Source organism: Syngnathoides biaculeatus, chromosome 22 (assembly GCF_019802595.1).
Source record: "Syngnathoides biaculeatus isolate LvHL_M chromosome 22, ASM1980259v1, whole genome shotgun sequence".
Classification (NCBI taxonomy): domain Eukaryota; kingdom Metazoa; phylum Chordata; class Actinopteri; order Syngnathiformes; family Syngnathidae; genus Syngnathoides; species Syngnathoides biaculeatus.
The window spans coordinates 11,391,321-11,409,375 of NC_084661.1; the positions used below are offsets into that span (position 1 = coordinate 11,391,321).

The window sequence follows — 18,055 nt, forward strand, 5'->3', positions numbered from 1 at the left end:
TTTGTTGAATGAAACAAATACTTTTCGAGATCAGCCATCTTTGTTTACATTTCCCTTGAACGCTTTGAGATCGCAGCCGGTACAATACAAGTGGGAGGAATCCAATTTCCCAATTTTCTTGAATGTAGTCTAATTGACAGAAAAAAAGATTATTATTAAAAATATATACGTATACGTAAATGTAATAATAAAAATTATAACGTCGAGACGGAAGTACAAAAATCAAGAGCCAATGAAACGTCATCAGTTGTGTGACGTCAAGCCAATCAGATCTTTCGAGATTTATTCAAAAAAAAATTTAAATACTTGTGTTCGGGTTGTAGGTTTGAGTTTGTTGCTGGTTGAAGGCTGTGTTTTCGTTTGTTTTCGCGTAATTTTAGTTCACTCTCAGTTTTGTTATCCATAAGGTGAGTCGAGTTTTCAAAAATTGTTCGCCACACGGTGTTGAAACTAAGTTTTCGTGTTCGTGGTTTTGCGAGATAAAGTTCGTAGCCACTTGAAAGCTAACAGGAGTCGTTGTGGGGGTTAGCTAAGTTCTTGCTAGCTAACGCTCACGTTTGTTTGTTTTTATTTGACCAACCCCTAAATGTTATTATCGCCTGTGGCAAATTGGCATATACTACATTATAACCGAAATTGCGATAAATAGATTCCTTTACCGCCCTCTTACGTGACAAAAGTGTGAACAGACGTATACGTATAAAAATAAAAAATACAGACTCTGAAATGTGCTTGAGTACAAAGTAAAAAGTCATCAGATAATAATGAATACACAAAGTTGAGAGATCTGGGGGGAGAAAAAAAATCTTTTAGTAATGTATTGTCTCCTTTTACTTTCCACTACTCTCTCTCTATTTACCACAGGCTCAAAGTCACCATGGATTCCGAATTTGCCTACTTGCGCCATCGGGACAGCAGCGTGACCATGATTAGGATCAAAATGTCCCGCAGACTGAGTCAGAACCAGAAGGAGAATCGAGAGCGCTTTCTGGACGCACGAAGACAGCTGGAGAATCTCCAGGAACAAGAAATGTTACGTCTGGATGAAATGACCCCGACCAAGACGTCTCCGAAGAAGGCGATGATGGAGATCAATGAAAAATCTGCGAAAAGTATCCTCTTTTTGTGTGTGCACGTTTGCCTCATTTTCGTGAACTGTCTTTGTTTTACGCCAAATCATTTTTATCTGCAGACAAAGCCATGGAAGAGAAACTCAAACAGCTTGCGCGGTGGAAAGAGAGAAAGGCCCTCGAGAAAGAAAAACAAAAGCAAGAGAGGGAACGGAAGGGGGTGTTTAAGACTGGCCTGTATCGTCCCAAAGACACCGTTTTCATGAAGTGTCCGGGACCGCCAGCCTCAACCAAACCAAAGGAGGTGTGTAAAGATATTTGGTTGATGGAAAAACTCTCAAATGTGTTTTAATTGCGAGCCACATCGTAATTATGGTTGCTGGTTATGACAGTGACATAGATGTGTAAAGGTTGGGTTGTACGTGCTAAGAACAGATTTAATAACACTTCAAATTAAACATTAACAGGTCGTCTTTATTTTTTTTTTAGGAAGGTTTAATGTAACAGCAATACATAGTTTCTTATTAGCAAATAAATAATGTGAACTAGTACAACAATAACGGTTGGAATGGTGTGAATTATTGTGCTATAAAAACAGGAATAGCCTTTTTTTTTTTTTTTTTGCTTTGGATCAACTGAGGCTTGTTGAGGGCCATACCGTGCCAGAACTGTGCTCTAAATTGCCCAAACGTTTTCCGAACATGTCCAAACCATCGAAGTCTGCTCTCTCTAACCTTGTTTCCAAAACATCCAACTTTGGGTGTCCCTCTATTGAGCTCATTTCTAATCCTGTCCAACCTGCTCACTCCGAGCGAGAACCTCAACATCTTCATTTCTGCCACCTCCAGTTCTGCTTCCTGGTGTCTCTTCGGCGCTACCGTCTCTAATCCGCCCATCATGGCCGGCCTCACCACTGTTTTATAAACTTTGCCCATTCATCCTAGTGGAGACTCTTCTGTCACATGGAACACCAGACACATTCCGCCAACTGTTCCACCCCGCTCGGACACTTCCTTACCACACTCTTCATTGCTCTGTATTGTTGACCCCAAGTATTTGAAGCCGTCCACCCTCGCCATCTCTTCTCCCTTGAGCTTCACTCTTCCTCCTTTCATTCACGCTCAAATATTTCGTTTTAGTTCAGCTAATCTTCATTCGTCCGGGAAGTGGCAAGGATTATTAGTAAGGGGGAAGTTAGAAAAATGGAAAGACAGTTGGCCCTGATGACATACCAGTGGAGGTAATGGAAGCAATTTGGTGAGGTGGCTGCGGAGTTTTTGACCAAGTTATTCAATAGAATACTAGCGGGAGAGAAGAATGGAGGAAAAGTGTGATCGTCCCCATTTTTTAAGAACAAAGGCGATGCTCAGAAGTGTGGAAACGACAAAGGAATAAAGATGATGAGCCACACAATGTAGTTATGGGAAAGAGTAGTGGAGGGTAGACTCGGGACAGAAGTATCTGCGAGGAATACTTCCAATAATTATATTTGTTTGTTATAGACTAAAATAAACACGGTCCCGTCGGAGAGCAGCAGAATCACCCGTTCAATGAAGCAGCAGCAGCAATCGCAGGAGGTGTGACTTCATTTAGTCTTAATTTCTCAAATGCTCCGATTTAAGCAGTGGCCAACATAACTGTGCCTTTCTTCTGCCTCCGTTTTAGAATCCTCTGAAGGTTCACAATCCAAATACGGCAGCTAAGAAAGGTACATCCATCGTTTGATTGGAAAAAATACAAATAGTTTGTTTGGATGTTGGTAAACGACCTGATGTCTCGAATGGGTTCTAAATTCTCTTCCCCTCTTTTTAGGTCCACCTGCTGCTCTGAGGCCAATCAGGGGCGCCGCTACTAGATCGGCCAACAGGCTTCTAACGGCAGCTCCCGCAGTGAAAAAGCAACCGAGCGACAAATCTCCTGGTACGACCCGGCTCCACTTCGACTGTGACGTTTGCAAATGTGTCTGAACTGCATCTCTCGCTAACCAATCAGATCAGAGAATCACAAGGCGCAGAGCCGTCGCCCCCCCTTCGCCGCAACCCTCCACAAGCAGAAAGAACTGCGCAGGTACAGTATGGTGCAATTTTTCACCCTACTGGTATTATTATTATTTTTTTCTCCCTTTCTGACAATAATTGGTCTCCATCTTGTGTAGCTAACAAGCATGACGTCCTTCAAGCTGCGCCCAAGGGAAGCACTTCGGTGCGTGTAACACGCGACGCGCTTTAAAAATGAACCTTAGCTTTTACCAGTAACTCATTTCATCTTTTTTTTTTAAAATTTTTGTACCATCCGTGGTTAAAGGTGCGGGACAGCGTGGAGCCAGGGGAGGATCCTCACCACCTCAAAGAGGAGAATATAGCGAGGGGCACAAAACTCGCCGAGGAGCCCTCCTCATTCGCCCCCGAGGGCTTTGTGTTCCAAGCGCCCGCCGGGTTGAAGGCCTTCAACTATGCGCCCCTCAGCCCTCGCTCCGCAGATCTATTTCTCGCCCCGAGGATCGTTTTGCCGCGCCTGACGCTCCCACGCCTCCCTCCCCCTGCTGCCGAAACACCCGGTGGTCACCGTCAGACTGAGCCGCCGAGTAAATCTCCTTGCCGCCCTGCCGCTCCCCTCACGGCGGCTTCTCCCATCCCGAGCAGCCCCCTCAAATCGAAGCCTGACGTGTCGTACTTTAGGTAAGCAACCTGAAATCTCTGTACTGTTCCCTTGGAAATTACGTTGGGTAACACTGGAGTACAAATTTTCACTTGTGAGTCTCGATCAAGGGTCTCAAACTCATTTTTGTCGCGGGCCGCATTGTAGTTCCGGTTTCCCTCGGAGGGCCGTTATGACTGTGAAACCGTTAAAAATCGTTAATCGCCTCATCATATTGACACGTGAAATTTATGAATTGCGTTTGGAATCGGAAATCAACAGTAATAGGTTTTTCAACTATTGTAGACATTTGGTAACGTAAAAACGTGTGCAAAACCTCAAATTTATGATTTATGATATGACAAATTGAAATTTCGGTACAGATTTGAACAGGAATCACGGAATTTGACATACATGATTTGCCTTCGCGGGCCACATAAAATCATGTGGGGGCCGGATCTGGCCCCCGGGCTTTGAGTTTGTGACATGTGGTCTAAATTCTCAGACAGGTCACGTTAAAAACTCTTGCAATACCTCAAGATTATGATTTATGATATGACAAATTGAAATTTTCAGTAGAGATTTGAACAAGAATCACGGAAGTTGACATACATGATTCGCCTTCGCGGGCCACATAAAATCATGTGGCGGGCCGGATCTGGCCCCCGGGCCTTGAGTTTGACACTGGTGTTGCATCGTATTGCGAAAATGACAGCAATACATGACGCTAGGTAGTATTAGCCTAAAAACTGCACTGGATGATACCAAAAGGTTTTTCCTCATATTTTGGGTGCTTTATTTAGGGGTACAGTGTTAGAAGTACGATCTGCATGATGCAATGCAGTTCTCCGCCGCTGTATACTACACCCACAGTATATAGTATCATATTATATTAAATATTCACCGGAGGCCCATCCGTGCCTTGTACCCTTCCATTATACTGCTTGGACTAAGAACCAATATGTTATTAAAAGGGGGAACTTAGTCAATGAACCTGTTTAATCATGCGTAGGATGAAGTCATAACATCTATGGACGTTAAACGCAAACTGTATGAAAACATCAGACAGCATTTTTAAATAAAAAAAAAAAAAAAAAAGGAGTTGGTGACATACATGATTTGCCTTCGTGGGCCACATAAAACCGTGTGTTGGGCTGGATATGGCCCCCGGGCCTTAATTTTGACACCTGTGGTCTCGATTCTCCGCCAGGTAACGTAAAAACGCTTGCAATACTTTAAGATTATGATTTACGGTATGCCAATTTGAAATTTTGGTGTAGATTTGAACAAGAATCACGGAAGTTGACGCACACAATTCGCCTTCGCGGGTTACAAAAAAATCATGCAGCGGGCCGGATCTGGCCCCCGGACCTTGAGTTTGACACCTGTGGTCCAGATTCTCCGACATGCGCCCCTGTATTTAAAATGTCTGATTTAATAATATTTTTCTTTTGTGATGTCGAGATCGGAGATGGCTAACGAGACAGACCGACTGACAACGTTGTGTGCGACGTGGGAGAGTAAAATGGATGATGAGTCAGTCCCTGAAGAAAGTGAGTGCGCTATTGTGCTATAGAGGAAATTTTGCTTTGTTGTCATTGGGGGGAAAACAAAAAACACGCCCCCCCCCCCCCCTCCCCTGTGGGTTCCAGTGAGAGGCTGCATACGTACAACCGTGGGCCAGGCCAAGCTGCTCATGAGAGAGCGTTTCAACCAGTTCCGCGGCCTGGTGGACGACTGCGAGCTGGGCCGAGGGGAGAAGATCACGACCTGCAGTGACCTGCAGGGCTTTTGGGACATGATTTATTTCCAGGCCAGTCCTCCATGTACACGCCGCATTTGTTTCCAGACGGCACTGAAAGACGCCTAACGCTTTGCACGGTTCGCCTTTCTCAGGTTGATGACGTACGCAGGAAGTTTGACGACCTCAAAGAGGCAGAGGGACGAGGCTGGGTGAAGGAACACCAGCCGCCGCCACGGCAGAGGAAAGCAGTCAAGGTCGGCTTCTATTGTGCAGCAGCGCCTAAGTTTGATACCAGTTTTCTGTATTATTGTATTAGTTTCATTGGCACCGCATCAAGTTTGAATAATCGTTTGTCTTGGCAGAAACCAGCAGGAGATCCTGCCAAACCAGCGGTTTCCAAGGCGGCGGTCAAGTCTCGGCTAGCTGCGGCGAAGGCAGCCATGAGAGCCCAAATGGAGGCGGCCAATGCGGAGAAGGCCGCGGGCGATGCGGTAGACGAGCGCGGTTCGTCCTCGCAAGTCGCAAAACGCCAGTCCGATGCCGTGGTCTTCGACGGAGGCTTCTTCCGTGTGGAGAGCCCGGCCAAGACGCCAGGTGATCCCAGTGCAGAGATTCTGATGTGGGGGTGTACAGTTGAAATGTAGACCTGGCAAAAGTACTAAAGTAGAAGTAAAGATACTTGTTTAGAACGGTCGGAAATGTACTTTGGTACCATAATTTTACTGTTAATTACCGTAATTTCCAGCCTATAAACCGCAACTTTTTTCACACGCTTTCGACCCTGCGGTTTATGCGGTGATGCGGATCATTTGTGCATTTTTTTTCTAACGGCTGCAAGGGGGCACTTGAGGGGAAAGGGTAAGCGTCAGCCCGGTGGAATATATGTGCCGAGGAAGTGACTTTTACCGGTCCCGCCCTGTTAGCGCTGCGCTAGCGTGTTACTGCCGTCTCTCAGTGATTTTTACCGGTATGTTTTTTTTTTTTTAACCGGCTCTGTTAGTGCGGCGTTAGCGTTTGAGTTAAACTCTCTGTGTACCTTCTTTGTTTGTAAATATCTCGTTTTTCAATGTGGGCACTTGCAGCTTTTACAGAGCTGCAGCGTATGTACCAAATGCTATTTCCTTTACAAACATACTGGGTGAGGCTTATTACCAGGTGCGCTCTGCAGGCCGGGAATTACGGTACATTTATAATGTCCATAAAATGCTCCAGATTTGACTGACAGAAACGTCATGAATTGTCACCTTCAGGGTGTGTAAGAAGATCAAGCCGCCTGAGTGCTGCCGCCGCACTTCCGCGAGCCACTCCCCACTCAGGCCATGCCACACCAAGATCGGTACCAAGATCGGTCCTTCGCCGGTCCCGTGCGTCGGGACAGACGCCCGGCACGCCGCTTCAGTCCAAATGCACGCTCTCTCCTCCCGGCCGAACCCCCGACGCGACCTCGATGTGTTCGCCCGAGTCGGTGCCCGTCACCCCTCGGCCCTCCGGAAGAGACGCCGACCCGGCTCCGTGTTTCAGCCCTGGCGTGGGTGAACCTTCAGGCGGCGCGCAACTGAAAGAGCCCCCACGAGTTCAATTTGAGCAGTTGACTCTTCAGAAAGCAGGTGTGGTGATGCATAGAGGAATTTCAAAATAAGGCATTTTCAGACAAATTGTCTTATTTTGACCATAAATTTGGTAGTTGTACCTTGGGCCATGTCATGGAAAAGCGTGTAGAAAAATTGCATTGTCAGTGGCACAGAGGTTTGGGTAATTAATTGCACTGGTTAATTTCCTCAAACTCATCTAGTTGTGGATTACTGCACGGGAAGTCTTGGTGTACACTCTTGGCTTACTGTAAATTTCTTTCCTTCAGTTTTGCGCACTGTCACCCCAGCACGTCCCCTGCTAACCTCACAATCACCACAGGTGAAAACTTTTCTTTCTGTAGCTTACGACCATTTTAAAAGAACACGACTCTGCAGTAACTTGATTCGTTCTTACTGTATATTCATACAGTTTTTTTTATTTTGGTGTGTATTTTAAAGGACAAGACAGCCGAAGCATCCTTGCTGCTCTTCACGCCAAACCCCAAGGACAAGATACGCCCGTCGACTTGCCCGAGTGACCTGATGTACTTCACTCCGCCGCCCTAATTGCAAAACCAGTTGCTTTTTTTTTTTGTTGTTGTTGTTCTCTCCGGTGAGATTAATTTCTTGGTCATCACATTATATGAAGGAGGGCAACAGCAGGGAAGAATATATGTTTAAAAAAGTGATGGATTTTATGACTCCAAGCATCCAGTTCACGGTCTTGGGCCAGGGTTTGATGCCACTGACGTGCCAGTGCTGTAAGGAAAATAGCTGAATTAATATATGCGTGGTGTAGCTACCTTAAATTAGGGCTGTGTGACAGATTTTGATTCATTTGTTAACACTTAAAAGTACATATACATACAGCTTCTACTGTACTGCTCATACTAACGTGACTTTTTTTTTTTATAACGTGAAGCTAGATTACAAGACCAAAGTCGGTGTTTCCCATTTGGGGATTTTGGTCGCTATATTCCGTCACCTTTCCGAACTCTAGTGAGTGCATTTCAGAAAAGCGGCTAGTGAGTTTTAATCCCAGTTAATTAAAGGAAAATTCCGGTGACAACGTGATGTTAAATCCTCTCTCATTTAATAGTGTTTTGAGGAGATTTTTATGGACACCATTTTCGCAAATCACATGACCTACGTGCGCGAATGTGACGTGGTACGTGTCGTTCCAGACGCTTGATGACTTGGGACACTTTTTCTGTCCAGCGCTGATTTCTCAGATTTATCCTCATCTGATGAAGAAGTAGCAGTATCGGTTGATCGGGAAGATGGAGGAATACTTCCACACAGATTTCAACTTGTGGCTGTAAATAATTTAGACTATTCGGCTGGTTCTTCGGGAGGAATGATGCAGAGTCTGACGAGCTCGATCCCCCACGAGTGAGCTCTGCCGGGTGACGGAGTTGTGAGCTTGCTTGCCGGCGAGCGAGCTCACGGCTCCGCTGCTCGCCACTCGGGAGCTCGCTCATCAGACTCGGCGTCATTCCGCCCAACGGATCATCCGAATATTCAACATTATTTAGAGCCACAGGTTCAAATCTGCACGGAAGTATTGCTCCGCCTTTCCGATCAACTGATACTGCTATTTCTTAATCAGACGAGGATAAATCTGAGGAATCAGCGCTGGGCATCATGGCGACCCATGTAATCAGTGTTTGGAACGGCACATAACACCTCACATCCGCGCATGTAGGTCATGTGATGCGCAAAAATGGCGGCGCGCCTGAAAATACGTAATTGCTGATATCCTAGATGTAGATCTCCTCAAAACACTATTAAATGAGAGAATGATTTAACATCACAAGATAGAGTACATATTACATGAGCTATTGGATACATTGTTACTCCAAACCACCGGAATTTTCTTTTAATAAAGCACAGTGTTGTAAAGTTAGTGTTAGTATTTTCAGCAACGCTGCTCTGGCCATGACTCGTTTTCCAAAAAGGGTCAATAGTGAGTTTAATTCACGCATTTATTTTTACGAAAGAATTGTATTTTCACAGTTGATGCAACTTGATGCTTGTAAAAAAAAATTGATCAGAAGAAATAAAATGTTTTGATAGAATTTGCATTTTTTTTTTTAATCTAAACCTGCAAAGGGGAACAATTTGCAACTTGGATTGTTGTAAACTAAAATAGGAACATTTAAAGGCGATATCACCCAGCCCTACTTTAAAGTAAAGATATTTTTAGACATATTAACTGAAGAAATGGGAATTAATAATTTTCATGTGTATCAGATGATAACTTTTGTACTAACCTGAAGAGGATTTAGATGGTCCAATCTTGGGGTAAGGACCCGTCATCTGTTGAGCAAATTGAGTCTTGCCTGTTACTCTGACTCATCTCCGTTCAATTCCATATAACAGTGACATCAATTTCAAGCAATTAACAAAAATGTGAACCCAAATCAAAACATGACTGTTTTTTCCTCACCTGCTGACACTTCACCTCGCCACAGCCAAGAAGAACCTCAAAGAATTCCAGAAATGTAATCTGTCGCGTAAGCGAAGGCATTAGCGAAGTGCAGACGTGCAGTCAGTCGGGCATCGTGTACCTCGTTTTCCATGCAGGCCGACAGGTTGCTGGGGTCCAGGGTCTCTGCGGAGATGATCTCCATTACCCTCACGATGGTCAAATCGCTGTCGTAAAGGTTGAGATCCTAGCGAGGCAGGCCGAGAAAAGGCTTGGACACTTTATCACGTAATGGGCAATTGTGGAGGTACAGTGTAATACTATAGCAGTACAGTGCAATTCTAAAAGTATTCACAGTGATTGACAATATCCACATTTTACGTTAGAGCCATATCACAAAGTGTATACTCTGGATTACTCCCACAATCAATACAAGTATGTGATGAAATACAGACGTGATTTCCTCACGACAATAACGGTTTTACCTTGTACATCCATAGTATGTGGCGGTTTGTCATGGTGCTGTCATCCCTCGGGGCTTTGTTGACCCTGCAGTAGGCCTGATGCACCTTCCAGCATTTTCCGAGGAAGTCCACAGCCATAATGGTTCGCTCTGGTGGCTTAAAAAGGAAGCCTGGATGTAAAAAAAAAAAAAAGTACATATTTGCACCTAATGCAGTGTAATCACGCTCAAACAACAAGCTATCGGAAGGTGGCATACACACGCGGCATAAACGCAATATTCGATGAATGTTAGCTCCATGACCGTCCTACCTTTTACATTCTTGGCGTGTGGAAATATGTCTTCTGTCAACAGTTTGGAGAAGCACGCAGCCAGAAGGTGATTCGATGACCTGGAGGAAGAGCCCATTTTTCACCCATATCACTAATACAGTTACAAATCTAATATAATTACAAAACTTGTGCCATAATTTCCGGCCTATAAACCGCAACTTTTTTCCACACGCTTTCAACCCTGCGGCTTATGCGGTGATCCGGCTAAATTTGTGCGTTTTTTCCAACGGTCGCAAGGGGGCACTCGAGCAGAAAAGGGAAGAGTGAGACCGATGGAATACATGTGCCGAGGAAGTGACTTTTACCGGTCCGGCCGTGTTGGCGCTGCGCTAACGTGTTACTGCCGTGTCTCAGTGATTTTTACCGGTATGTTGTTGTTTTTTTAACCGGGCCCTGTTAGCGTTAAACTCTCTGTGTACTGTCTTTCTTTGTAAATATCTCGTGTCAATCTGGGTTTCAATGTGGGCACTTGCGGCTTTTACACAGCTGCAACAGATGTACGTATGTACCAAATGATATTTCCTTTACAAATGTAGATGGTGAGGCTTACAACCAGGCCGGAAATTACGGGATATGGATACGTCTACTGGATTTCTTACGCCATTTCCTTGTGGTAGATGTGGTAGGCGATGATCACAAGGCAGCTGAGGAACCGACTGAGCATGATGGGAGTGAAGGGGGAGTGAACCTCTGCCGGGTCCGGGTTATCTGACACAAAAGGAGAGTAACTCCATTAGATATGGAGTGGCGATCAAGTTCTTGCGCCGTACAGGTGAAAATAGTACACTGTAGGTCCAACTCTCATTTAATTCAAAAAATGAAATCATGTAAAGTAATTTTTAGCATATTTGCAGTTCGCTTTTTACAAAGTGACAATTTTTTCCCCCTTGTGACACTATATTCACTGAAAACCTAGATTGTGTAACTTCTTACAATGCCACAAGATGGTGCCAAAGTGCTGTTTAAATAGGAAAGTAGTACAATGCAGTACAGCCATGGTTCTCGAACAAATCAGTTTTCGAATAAAAATTTGGGGATTTTTTGGGGGGGTTTTTTTTGCTTCTGTTTTCGAATGAAAATCGGTACTCGAATGCCCGCAACAAAACCCGTAAATAACATAACGCACCTGGCCAGACCAGCTGACCCACGACACGCTTTGTTGCAAATTCACACCCCGCCGAAAAAATCCCATAAATAACATAACGCGCGCGGCGGTTGATTCGGTTTTTGAACAAATCACTTCTCAAACCGCCTTTTGGAACGGATTGTGGTCGAGAACTGAGGTTGTACTCTAATTGGTCCAGGGGATTCTTATACCACCGTGCCTGGGAGTCACTGTACTACAGTATTTTCTCACAAGAATATGCGGATGTTCTCACCCCGTATAAAAAGGTCGAGCTCCGCCAAGGTGACGCCCCGGTGGTGGACGAAGCAGTCCTTGAGGAAGCGCCACAGCTGCATGCGGGACAGCAGGAAGGCGCCACCTGGAATCTGAGGTTGGCCCAGTCGGCTGTAGAAACGGTAGATGGACCTCAGCTCGGTCTTGTGCCTCAGCAGCACAAACCGCACCTGTTGAACCAAGCGTCAGCGTGAGTGGGTGAACAGAACCTTGTTCCGCCAATCAAATTAAGTGGTGCAAATGCTTAAATTGTTAGTTTCGTTTCATTCTTCCGCAAATGCAGTGCAGTGACAAGCAGATTGTCATTTAAATTGATCGATGTTCATGATTTTTTTTTTGTTTGTTTTTCAAGAGGAGTACCGAACGCGGTGGTCACAAAGTGGGAACTAACCTGTTTATGCTCAATTTCGTGTTTTCTCCCAGGGATTTTCTCCAAAGCGCAATCGATGTTGACAGTCATGTCCGGTCCAAGACAAGATTCGTCTGTGCCTGATGTGGCACAAGAGGCAAATTGTAACATTTGAACATTTCCAAGGGCCCTTGGTCCCGTTTGGGCCAGACTTGAGCTGGAGCCGATCCCAGCTGATCGGTGGACATTTTCGAGCAGGTGTGCCAAACTCATTTGAGTTCACATTTACACCAATGACATCTCAAGTGGCCTGGACCACAATATTTGTGCCTTAAAATTAAAAAAATAACAGCTATTCAAAAGGTTCCCTGTTGTTTTGGTGAAAAATAATTACAAGTATTTTCAGAAATGATCACATTTATTTATTCAGATCTTTTTTTTTTTTTTTTGTCATTTAAGTGTCATCAGTCCACCTATGACTGGACAAAATTAGCAAAAAAAAAATAAATAGAAAAGTAGCATTGCATGTGTTCTTTCCCCATGGGATGGTTTGGACCCCCTTAATTTTAAATATACCTAACATGGATTGTTATCAAAATGTGGATAAAACAAAGAGTACCCGGAGAAACGCCGCACAAGCATAGACGTAACATAAAAAAACGTCCCCAAACTGGAAAATGTCTTTTTAAAATATTGTGTATGGTGCTGTTTACCATGTAGAACGGGGGCTTGGTTTGCTGTCATAATGGGGGTCATCATTTTGTCATTTAGGAATTGTCCTTCAAAGACATAGCCGTCCTTGAGGGTAACTTTCCCCTAAAGAGGAATATAAAATGAGCACTTTTTGTCACTTAAAAAAAAAATTACGTGACCCTCAGCTAGCGAGACAGCTAGCTAGCTAGGAGTAGCTCGCTAGCTAGAATTCGCTAGAATTAAGCATCTAGCAAGCCAGCAAGCTAGCTAGATGCTTAATTCACACTGAGGGAAATAAAATTATCACAGTGGCAAAAACAAACCCCAAAACATAACTCAATTTACCTTCCCGTGTTTTTTATTGTCCTGCCATCCTCCCTCATAGAGGGCACCCCCGGCGTAGTAAAAGGTTCCCGGTCCGTGCCTGTAACCCTGGAAAAAATTCCCCGTGTACTGATTGCTGGGACGGAATTCGGCTCCGGGTTCGCTCCGCTTCATGAGCCACACGTGTGTGCCGTGGCCTTGCTGACAGAAGAAGAAAATTTGCCCAATTAAACTTTACTGTACAGTAGTGCCTTGACTTACAAGTCGAATTTGTTCCGTGACCAAGCTCGTAACTCAATTTTCTCGTATATCAAACGAGTTTTCCTTTCTAGAACAGACCAAAAATCTGACTTTTGGGGATTGATCTAAAAAAATATATATGCTGTATAAAAAAAAATAGAAAAAAACGATAAAACTATTCTGTACAGGTTCTTCTACCCCACCTGGACTCCGTCGTGCCAGTTCCCAATGTAGAGCTGGCCCTGATTCAGCCACCTCATAGTGCCATCTCCATTTCTCAAATTATGCTTCCACTCACCAAAATAAATGTTACCGGACGGGTAGCTGTTAAGAGAAAATACACACCTTGTAAAAATAGTAGAAATGACCAGGAAGTACAGATAAATGTTCAAGTTTAAAAAAATGTCCAGAGAACAAAGCAGACAAGATACTACGGAAAAAAATCTACTCAGGTACAGTGCCCAAGTAAGTAAGTTTCTTTCGGCTTGTCCCTTTCGGGGTCGCCACAGCGTGTCATCTCAGATGAACGCACATATGTTTGGCACAATTTTTACGCCGGATGCCCTATGCTTTATTACTAGCTACCATTGACTGCATCATTACATACAAATATATATTTTACCGTCTTACTCCCCATCCCTCTCTCTCGTTCATCACCCAGTCGCCTCTGTACCAAGACGTCTCCTCCTGGTCATAATACACAGTCCCCTAATTTGAAGCACAAACCAAAACAATCACACAATAGAAAAAAAAACTCATTTCAGCAAGATCCACAACTACTAGAACTGACATCTTGCATCAAGGTAAAAATTTCAAATCATCAGATGAGATTATATCAGAGCAGATAAAATTACAACCATAGTGTAGGCTTTCTATTCTATTCTATGTGCCACAGCGTTTTCATGTACAGTCCATATTGTCATATGCATTTTTGTTTTGTTGATTCATGTACACGTTTATAGGTCCACTGTCATGAAATGCATAATTTTTAGTATGTTATTAATGGAAAAAAAGGCAGCCGAAATGGACCCATCCATTTTTTTCACCACAAAACAGGATTTTGACGTATATGGCTTTTTGTAACTCCCGTCACGAAAATCCTCTCGAGGGATTTGTTTTCGAGAAGAAGCAGGAAGTGACGTACAGGGCAGTATCGCACTAAGGCGGACTCGTATGGTTCTATTTTATTTTTATTCTATTCTATTATCTATTATATTAATATCTTTTCTATTTTATTTTATATTTGACGGTTATCCAATTTAATCCCGGACTGGATCTGATAAACTAGGAACAACTGACTCGTCTACATATACCGCATTTTAAAACCATTCTTTAACTCATTTTGTGAGAGTAAGCGTGTTTTAATTAGTTCAAGTGGGTTTTAAAACAAGGCCTGTAAGTGCGTTCAAGTCCAGAGGGATTCATTTGAAGGACACAGCTCACGGCTCTGAAATGCATCAAATCAATTGTTTCACCCTATGTTGGCAAACCGATTTAAAATGTGGCATTAAAGGGCCACTGTCATGAAATGCATGATTTTTAGTATGTTATTAATGAAAAAATGGCAGCCGGTATGAACCATCTGTTTTTTTTCACCGCAAAACATGATTTTGACATATATGGCGTTTTGTAACTCTTGCCAAGAAAATCCTCTCGAGGGATTTGTTTTCGATAAGAAGCAGGAAGTGACGTACAGGGCAGTAGCGCGCTCAAGCGGTCCCATCTGTTTATGCTAGTTTTACCTGCTGGAAGGTAGCTCATTGTTCCTTTGTGTTAGCCAAAATGCCGGGTCGTCGTATTGCTGGACATTGTTCGAACACTCGGGAGGATGGATTCGCTCTTCATACTTTTTCAAAAGACCCGTTTCGTCGTGAAAAATGGATTGCACGGGGGCAAAGGACGAGAGCTTCGTGGGCTCCTAAATTTGTCGATGTGCCACCCTGGCCGAAGCTATGATAGGCGAACGCGGGCCTCCGGGGTGGCTCGTCGCAGAGCCGCAGAGGTGTATCGGAAAGGGGTGGCGGTTTGATCGGGGCGTCGTCGTCGCTCACGGCCGCGGGCGGCGTTGTTCATCGCCGCCGCGGAAGTGGATTGGACGGGGAGGTGGTTTGGCCGTGATCCGCATATCATTAAATATGGCTCGAAACGATAGGGTAATATTGCCCCAGTCAGTTCACTCGGTTGTGAAATGTTCTCTTCTTCGAAAAGAGCTTCCGTGTCACGAGGGGCGTGTCGTGTAGTAGGTGGCACGGCGTGTTTTCAATGGCGAATGTCCCAGCGTGACATCACAGACAGAAGATGCAGCCAATATGGCAACCGCTTGAATGTCAAATGAGACTTCGCAACTTTGAGCATGGATGACGCGCTCTCCGCTCATATTTATTTTTTCGTATGGACATTGAAGTGAATAATGTTATATGTATTTTTCATTACGATATCTATTTGAAAATGTTTATAAGCATGACACTTGACCTTTAATGTTCAAACTGTACCCAATTTTAATTCAACATTCCAGCGAAAAGAGGCCCGATCAGCAAATAAAATTCATTTTCACAGAAAATTCGGCGACGGTTACGAAAACATTTGGGCTTCAATTTGTCATCCCTTTGTCTGTCAAGTACACGCAAAGTGGTGTACTCTGTGTGTTACCTTTCCGTGCCTCTTGCTGTGATTCCACTGGCCCTTGTAGGTAACGTTGCCACTTTTTTGAGTTCCGCAGCCATGCCTGACCCCGTTGCACACGTCGCCTTCGTAAGAACTGCCGTCCGGCCAGGTGTACTTGCCTTGGCCCATCGGCATGTTGTGCACAAACTCCCCCTTGATGGACAAGAACCACGTAATGGTGCTTATACGCATTTCTATGCATCTAATGAGCAATACGTGCTTAGGAGGTTCTTTTTAGTCTTCTGTGTATCGAGACCGTCACATCCTACCTCGTATGTCACCTTGTCGGCCCAAGTGAACACACCATTTCCGTGCATAGTGCCAAAAGAGAACGTACCCTTCAAAAAGAATGCTTTAGCTCCATTATTGTATATTTAATTCAGGAACACATGATAGAGCGAAATAAGAATTTTAAATAAAATATCAAATCTTATTTTATATGGAAGCGTACTGCTGTCACCAGAAAAAAAAAAAAAAATTTTCGGGATATTTTTCCCTCTGTTTTTCAGGCTATTTGTTTCTGTTTTTTTGGGCCAATATTTTCTCTCTGTTTTTCAGGCAAATTTTTTTCTTCTCTGTTTTTCAGACTATTTTTTTCTGTTTTTTTGGGCTAATATTTTCTCCCTGTTTTTCGGGCAAATTTTTTTGTGTTTTTCGGTAAAAAAAATTTCTCCTGTTTTTCGAGCAATTTTTTTTCCGAGTTATCGGGACACTTGAATTTATTATTATTTTTTTTGTGACAGCAATACGCTTCCATAATTTTAAATGCAAACATAGTGTTGTGGTTGTTGCCAGTTTAAACACCGATGAGCAACATTATTTTATGAATCAAATTTGGAAAGACTTTATACTGTAGCTAAAGTATAAAAGAAAAGAAAACTTTTACCAATGTTGTTTTCTTTTGATCAAATACTTGGTGAATGAAGTTCCAAACAAATATTGTCATTTAAAAAAATAAATAAATAAATAATAAAAAAAAAAAATATATATATATATATATATATACACACATATATATATAAATAATGTAATTGAGTCACTGTAAATAATCCATGGCCTAATTCATCCCCAAAAAGGTCATTATAACACAAAAAATCTGAGTGAATTATTTTATTATCAACACTTTTTTCAGACACATTTAACCATTCAATGTAAACTTGTTTAAAATGAAGAAGAAAAAAAAACGGACAGTTCTATCAACTTTAAGATAAGTTATCATTTGTACCGTTTAGAAATGTCACGTGACTTGTACCTTGTAAGTGTGGCCCCCTTTAAACTTGGCACTCCCTCTCCCGTGGAACTGTCCATCTCTGGTTTCCCCCTCATACCTATCAAAAATCACACCCATTCGCACTTCCGATATCACGAACAATAATAATAATGACGCTATTTTATTTACCTCTGAAAAGTTAAAACAAAAAAAGAAGGGAGTTCATGCAAGGCATCGTCGTGTTGCTCGTCGCCATCAAAATGCGCCTGTTTTGAACACGGAGAATATCTTACAAAATTTGAATTCCCGTGTAGCATGACGTCATATAAAAAAATTAACTAGTATTTTTCAACGATTATTTCTTCATTCTATAAACATAAATCATTTTCTATTCGACTTGGGTCCAAAAGTGAAATGTACAGAAAAGAGTCTGCCTGGAGCACTCCAGAACGAAACAGTCTCCATGGCAACTAGGAACCGTCATAAACATAGAAACGTAAATGCCGCATTTTAGAATGCATTATACGTTGGAGTCGCCGCCATATTAAAGGGGGCAAAATGGAGCGATTGGACACGCCCTTTTCTTTTCTATACTGTATTACTATTATCCTGACATAGATTACGATTGAACAGTGTCTTTTGTTGTGGGATATTGTAACAATATTTTAAAAAGAATTTGCTTACTTTGTGACTAATACTAATAATTATTAATTTTCTTTTGCAATTAGCAGTTAGTAGTTTCAGAAAGTCGCTCACATCTCCAGTGCTTACAAAGATTTTTATCCACAAGCACCATATTTGTCTTGATGATTATAACTCGTTTTGAGTTTTAAATAATAGGACTAATTAATTAGATATCGTACAAACAACATGAACATTTAAAAATAAAGTCCACTTAATTTTGCAGAGGGATGATACATGAGACAAGCGA

The 18,055-nt window shown here is 43.0% G+C and overlaps 2 protein-coding genes and 1 long non-coding RNA gene across 4 annotated transcripts; 2 read left to right on the plus strand and 1 right to left on the minus strand.

The window, feature by feature from the left end:
* The first annotated feature begins 266 nt into the window (after positions 1-266).
* On the plus strand, positions 267-9,100 carry dlgap5 (discs, large (Drosophila) homolog-associated protein 5). Of its 2 annotated transcripts, XM_061810150.1 has the most exons (16): positions 267-407; positions 865-1,112; positions 1,193-1,374; positions 2,573-2,647; positions 2,736-2,778; positions 2,883-2,990; positions 3,063-3,137; positions 3,226-3,272; positions 3,375-3,748; positions 5,172-5,260; positions 5,360-5,520; positions 5,604-5,705; positions 5,814-6,045; positions 6,702-7,058; positions 7,310-7,362; positions 7,482-9,100. In XM_061810150.1, exons 2-16 carry the CDS (start codon positions 878-880, stop codon positions 7,587-7,589), a joined length of 2,241 nt encoding a protein of 746 aa, XP_061666134.1. In that variant the 5' UTR covers positions 267-407; positions 865-877; the 3' UTR covers positions 7,590-9,100. The 2 variants fall into 2 exon arrangements, with proteins under 2 accessions (XP_061666134.1, XP_061666135.1); XM_061810151.1 differs by lacking the exon at positions 7,310-7,362.
* Positions 7,644-18,041, minus strand: rsph10b (radial spoke head 10 homolog B). Its single transcript, XM_061810152.1, has 17 exons — positions 17,314-18,041; positions 17,167-17,242; positions 16,184-16,252; positions 15,900-16,067; positions 13,873-13,958; positions 13,454-13,574; positions 13,032-13,211; positions 12,707-12,809; positions 12,036-12,133; positions 11,625-11,814; positions 10,845-10,953; positions 10,225-10,304; positions 9,936-10,084; positions 9,593-9,697; positions 9,472-9,531; positions 9,296-9,341; positions 7,644-7,781 (listed from the first exon to the last, which is right to left on the minus strand). Exons 1-17 carry the CDS (start codon positions 17,439-17,441, stop codon positions 7,657-7,659), a joined length of 1,893 nt encoding a protein of 630 aa, XP_061666136.1. The 5' UTR covers positions 17,442-18,041; the 3' UTR covers positions 7,644-7,656.
* Positions 10,907-12,316, plus strand: LOC133495481 (uncharacterized). The gene is made up of 3 exons (XR_009793588.1): positions 10,907-11,033; positions 11,638-11,834; positions 12,068-12,316. It is a non-coding gene; the product is annotated as an uncharacterized LOC133495481 (long non-coding RNA).
* Positions 18,042-18,055: the final 14 nt, after the last annotated feature.